The sequence below is a fragment of the Poecilia latipinna genome, unplaced genomic scaffold (genome assembly GCF_001443285.1).
Source record: "Poecilia latipinna isolate Pla-1442-1.1 unplaced genomic scaffold, P_latipinna-1.0 Scaffold97, whole genome shotgun sequence".
Taxonomy (NCBI): Eukaryota; Metazoa; Chordata; class Actinopteri; order Cyprinodontiformes; family Poeciliidae; genus Poecilia; species Poecilia latipinna.
In genome coordinates this window covers 89,316-94,681 of record NW_015112713.1, presented here as the reverse complement: position 1 = coordinate 94,681, position 5,366 = coordinate 89,316, and the positions used below count along the sequence as shown (strand labels likewise).

Here is a 5,366-nt window from a genome sequence, read left to right as displayed (position 1 = left end):
GCAGCACAAAGGTGTTTCTGAGCTGTCTGCCTATTTCTGCCTACCATCACACAAACATTGTGGCACTTGTGTTTCTTCTTGCCAACACGCAGCCACACCTATACGCCCTAACAGAAAGCCAGAAATCAATAAAAGGCTGAAGGCAATGTTTGCGAAATCGCTTCTCCCTAAAAACAGTGACTACATTAAGAGGGAATAAATCCATGAAGCATACCAAGACATGTGAAAAGGGCAGGGCAACATTTAATCTTTTGCTGACTATAACCCAAGTCACAAATGACACATTTCCTAGAATGCCACAATCCTCACATATTGGGATTTTACACAAATATTTAGCATTAGATTAGTAAGATTTTAGTTGATTTTATTTTCACATAGATACTTATGAACAAAACAATTTATTTCTTAACCCTCCCCCCAGCCAGAAATATGGCAAGAATGCCTACTGAGCTCAGAGTTTCCACTGGTAAAATCAGAGGTTGCACAGCAGTCATGATGCTAAGAATGCCTTGTGAGCTCATTGTAGTTGCTACACATGTAAAATGTAATGAATGTTGTGGGTATGAATGATTTTATTTACAATTCTGACTGTCTGCATCTTACTAACCAGTGGCACATAATCTCTATTTATGTACATGCTTCTCTTGTGTTTGAATGCACAAAATGAAGGGAAGTACATTTTCTCAGCCTGCTCTGCTAAGGGTCGTTAGCACTGCAACAATTTGCAAATCCCACTGGTTTTACGACTTGCAACTAGAATGTGATCATCTTTAGCCCCCTACAGAAAGTCTGCTTAGGGCTTCATACCAAGCTGAACCAAACCTGTTTATAAGCACTGTGAGAACACTGAAACTGGATAACTATGCTAAAATTGGTATGCCATATACTTTGGAGCTTTCTGTTGGCGCAAAACTAACCTGTTGAAGTTGTTTTTTTTTTAGGATCGGGACCACATGAGAATGTGAAAACCATGAAAAAAAAAAAAAAACTGCTAAATATGGACTGGTTAAGCTTGGTTTGCACAGTTCTTCAGTGATAACAATTGTTTTGATATCTGAAAAGCTTCCTCTGTGAAACAAAGAAAGAGATTCTGCTCCCATCAAAATACAGTGCATTGTTCTAATGAATAGAGTATTATGCATCCTCTCATGTGAGCTAAATATATTGTTACACCTCTATTTTAAATTGATGTAATGATGTGACTCAGTTGAAGAAAATTACTATTTGATGCAAGGTTTATTGTTTTCTTGCCAGAAGTCTTTTGCAGCCCCATTTTCTTGACTCAAAGAATGAATAAAGAAGGCTTACCAGAAACTTATGTTAATTCTGTGTTTTTGTTTGCACTGCCTGGTTGGGTGATTTTCTCAGACAGTCTCCACACCTGGGAGTGGCTTACTACGACATTCGTTAACCGGACAATGTCACACAATGACAAACCGGTGCCTATAGCTGCTAGACAAATTCCCATTACAATGGACTGGCTTGCTTCAACCAAAAGTGCTTTCATTCATTTGCAACTGCAGGAGAGGGGTCGCTGTCCTAAAGTGAGCAATCAAGACACAAATGGGTATGAGGAGTGGATGTGCAGACACTCACTGACACACATGCTCAGGCATGTAGAAAAACACACGTATGCATCTTGAGTCACGTAAAACACTATGAATGAGGCAAGTGAACGTCCACGAGTGGCTGTGGTTACACTGCAGCTTGCAGCCTGAGTGGCTTAGAATAGCACAGAGGCAACATTCCTCTGCCCTCCCTCCGCAGCCAGCCAGCAGACTGCTGGGTCACATGTACTAACAGGGATCTCATGGATCTTAGAGATGGAGTGTGAATGCGCTCACAAGGGCAACAAGCTTGCAATGTAAACACGTGTAATGAAAAGTAAAGAGCATACCCAGCCAGCATGCCTAGGTGGGCCCCATGTGGGGACAAGGAGGGCATACTATATGGGTCCCATATGGGTTTGTCCGCGGGTTCCATGATGGCCCCACATGGGTTTGCCCATGTAGGGCCAGAGCCCACATGGGCCCTGCATGGGCCCTATATGGTGGTGGCCCGCATGGGTTTTGTCCAATTAGGGCCCATGCAGGGCCCATGTGGGCTGTGGCCCTACATGGGCAAACCCATGTGGGGCCATCGTGGAACCCGCGGACAAACCCATATGGGACCCATATAGTCTGCCCTCCTTGTCCCCACATGGGTCCCACCTAGGCATGCTGGCTGGGATATCTATCTATCTATCTATCTATCTATCTATCTATCTATCTATCTATCTATCTATCTATCTATCTATCTATCTATTTCACTGTGTGTGCAAACAATGAGCTCTAGAAAGAAAGAGTGAGGTGGATGGTATTTAAATTGACTACTGTTTCCCAACTCTCCAACGGCTCCTTTTTTCTTTCTACGCCCATGCACAATTATATCAAGTAGGGCCAATAGGAACAAAGAAGCGCCAGCGCCGAGGCTCCACCTCCCCTCTGACTTGCCTTCCTCTGAGCTTTTTAGATGTACATAATCCCTGAGTTGACCCAGAAAATAGGCAGTCGTTTCAAGATCTGATGCAGTAGTCTTTGTGCGCACCGTCCCCGCTTTGAGCATGAAGCGTAACCCCGAGGAATACGTCCTGTAATCCGGAGGAGCTTCGCCTCGCACGGGAAACTGAAGTCGCGCAACTTTGAGAAAACGAAGCGGATACGGGTGAGTGTTTAGTTTTATTTAGTAATCGGATTGATTTGTTGGAGAAATTGGGGGATTTTTTTTTTTTTTTCGCTGTTTGTTGGTCTCCGGGACTCGTGTTGCTGCTGCTCCATTGTTTGGATTCCCTTGTTTCAAAGTCGATCACAACAAAACGGAAATATATCATTCTGCAATATCGAATACAAACATTTAAACAAATGTAGTGTTTAGATGCGGAAACCTAAATATGAATAAAACACACACAAAAAGCAGAACCATGTGTTTAATTGTGTTTGCACGCCTCGTTGGGTTTTGTGGTGATTCAGCTGTTGGGGAGATGTTGCATGATGTCAGTGCTCTTTGTTGCAACCTTACGTGCAAGAAAATCTAACAGATATCCACCTCAGCTGGCGTGCATTATAGGTGGGATTTAAAAAGCGGCGTTTTAGTTTAGATTTTTCTCGGTCTGAAAATGCGCCCCTCGTGTGTTAACCTGTAATTTTAAACCTGGGCGTTATTTGCTTTGGCACAAAGAGGGAAGCTTTTTGGAGATTTAAGCGCACCAGCAGGGTTGTGTGTGTGTGTGTGCTTTCGCCAGCAGGCAAAATATCCATACACGTTTTGTTCCGCTAGGATGTTCCCATATTACACATTTATAAAGGAGTTTTGCCAGTTTACAAGAAGTCCTGCATTAGATTAAAACAACCAATCTCATAACATTGTTTATTTTTAATTAGATGACATTACATCTAAGTAACAAACCTGCTATGAGAGTTTTGCTGCTTGTCTGTTCCTAAATTACACTGTTTTCTGCTTGTATGCAGGAGGCATGGGAGATCATATGATTATGTCCATGAATCACAGCTCAGCAGGCACTGGTCTCCACGGTTACAGAATGGGCATGAATGGCGGCCTGCAGGCGGGTCACCAGCAGCACGCCAACCAGCAGGGCATGAGGGCGCTTCCCAACGGCCCCATGATGCACTACGGAGGCAACCAGGCCAGCATGGAGGCCGTCATTAGGCAGCGCCAGGGCATGGTCGGCGGGCCCATGAACGGACAGCTCAACGGAGCCCAGATGGGTCATCACCAGATGACCTCTGGTAACATGATGTACAATGGACAGCCTCAGCAGCAGCAGCAGCAGCATCACCACCCTCAGCAGCAGCAGCAGCAGCAGCATCATATCCACCCACAACAGCATCAACAGCAGGCGCCGCATCCACAGCAGCAGCAGCAGCAGCAACAGCAGTTCATGAATGGAGGGTTAACATCTCAGCAGCTCATGGCCAGCATGCACCTGCAGAAGCTAAACACCCAGTACCATGGACACCCACTGGGACCTATGGGTGGGAACCACATGGGGCCTACAAACCAGTACCGCATGAACCCAGCTCAACTGGCTAGCATGCAGCACATGGCCGGACCGGCACTGGCCCTAAATGGAATGGACTTGGATATGATTGACGAGGATGTCCTGACGTCACTAGTCATGGAACTGGGCTTGGACCGGGTCCAGGAGTTACCAGAACTCTTTCTGGGCCAAAATGAGTTTGATTTTATCTCAGACTTTGTGAGCAAGCAGCAACCTAGCACTGTTAGCTGCTGAAAGGACCTTTGTTTGCGATGGGCCACACTTGGAGGAGGAGGTGAAAGCATTGTCCAGGAAGGATGGAGAGAGGCTGTTGGTTTGGTTTTAATTTCATGAGCACAGACCAGTACAACTAAACTGAAGTTGCAGTGCTGGATGTGCAAAAGAGAACTCTGGATATCCACAACTTGTGTTTGGTTGTGGCTGGAGACCGTTCACCATCCTGGACATGAATGTAACTAAGAAATCCTTAAAATCTCAAAAGCCACTGAACAATACTATGACACTATGTAGCCTCTAAGTCTGGACTCTCTACAGTTTACCAGTAAAAAAGGTGTATTTATTTATTCCTATCTGAGAAAACTGATATACAGAAGAGCCACCTTCTCTGTTCATGGGAATCCAAGTGGTTTTTATGATCTTTTTTTTTTTTTTTAATTTTATCTTTTTTTTTAAAAAAAACAAGTTTGGATAGGAATATGGAAATTCAGGTCCTCTGCTCATGGACTTTCCTATTCTGTTTGGCTTAATATTAAAATTATTTCATTAAAGAAAGCAATGCTCATTTTATCTTTAATCACAAAAGTGATAAAGTGGATCATTAGTGATGAAATGCACACTTTCAAGTGAAATGCTTAACTCTTGGTAAAGTGCAGCCTTTTTAAGATGTGATGTTCTAAAAACAAAATCTACTGCTTGTACTGTATGAAGCTGTAAAACTCCAACATGTCCACACTGTGTTCTTTTGGAGATGTAGAACCGCCTTAATCATGCAAATTTTTATTTATTGGTTGTTTATATTTTTCACATTTTTTTTTTTTTTTTTTTTGGTGGTCTTTGTGAAAGGGGGTTTTGACGATCAATAAAAATGGCCTGGATAGAAGTGTGGCCTGCCTTTCGATTCATTGCTTAGCTCTTCCTATTGTTAGTAAAAGTCAGGGAACGGGTGAGGGGACAAGACAGATATTTTTCACTAGACTTGGCCTCAGAATCCAAGATGGCTGCCTTCATTTTAAACTTTTTTTTCCATTGTTGTTTCTTTGGATTGATGTGATTGATCAACTTGTCTTTATGGCTGCAGCTGTTTTTAACC

The 5,366-nt window shown here is 43.4% G+C and overlaps 1 protein-coding gene across 1 annotated transcript; it reads left to right on the top strand.

The window, feature by feature from the left end:
- Positions 1–2,481: 2,481 nt before the first annotated feature.
- On the top strand, positions 2,482–5,161 carry cited4b (Cbp/p300-interacting transactivator, with Glu/Asp-rich carboxy-terminal domain, 4b). The gene is made up of 2 exons (XM_015026115.1): positions 2,482–2,703; positions 3,507–5,161. Exon 2 carries the CDS (start codon positions 3,512–3,514, stop codon positions 4,289–4,291), a length of 780 nt encoding a protein of 259 aa, XP_014881601.1. The 5' UTR covers positions 2,482–2,703; positions 3,507–3,511; the 3' UTR covers positions 4,292–5,161.
- Positions 5,162–5,366: the final 205 nt, after the last annotated feature.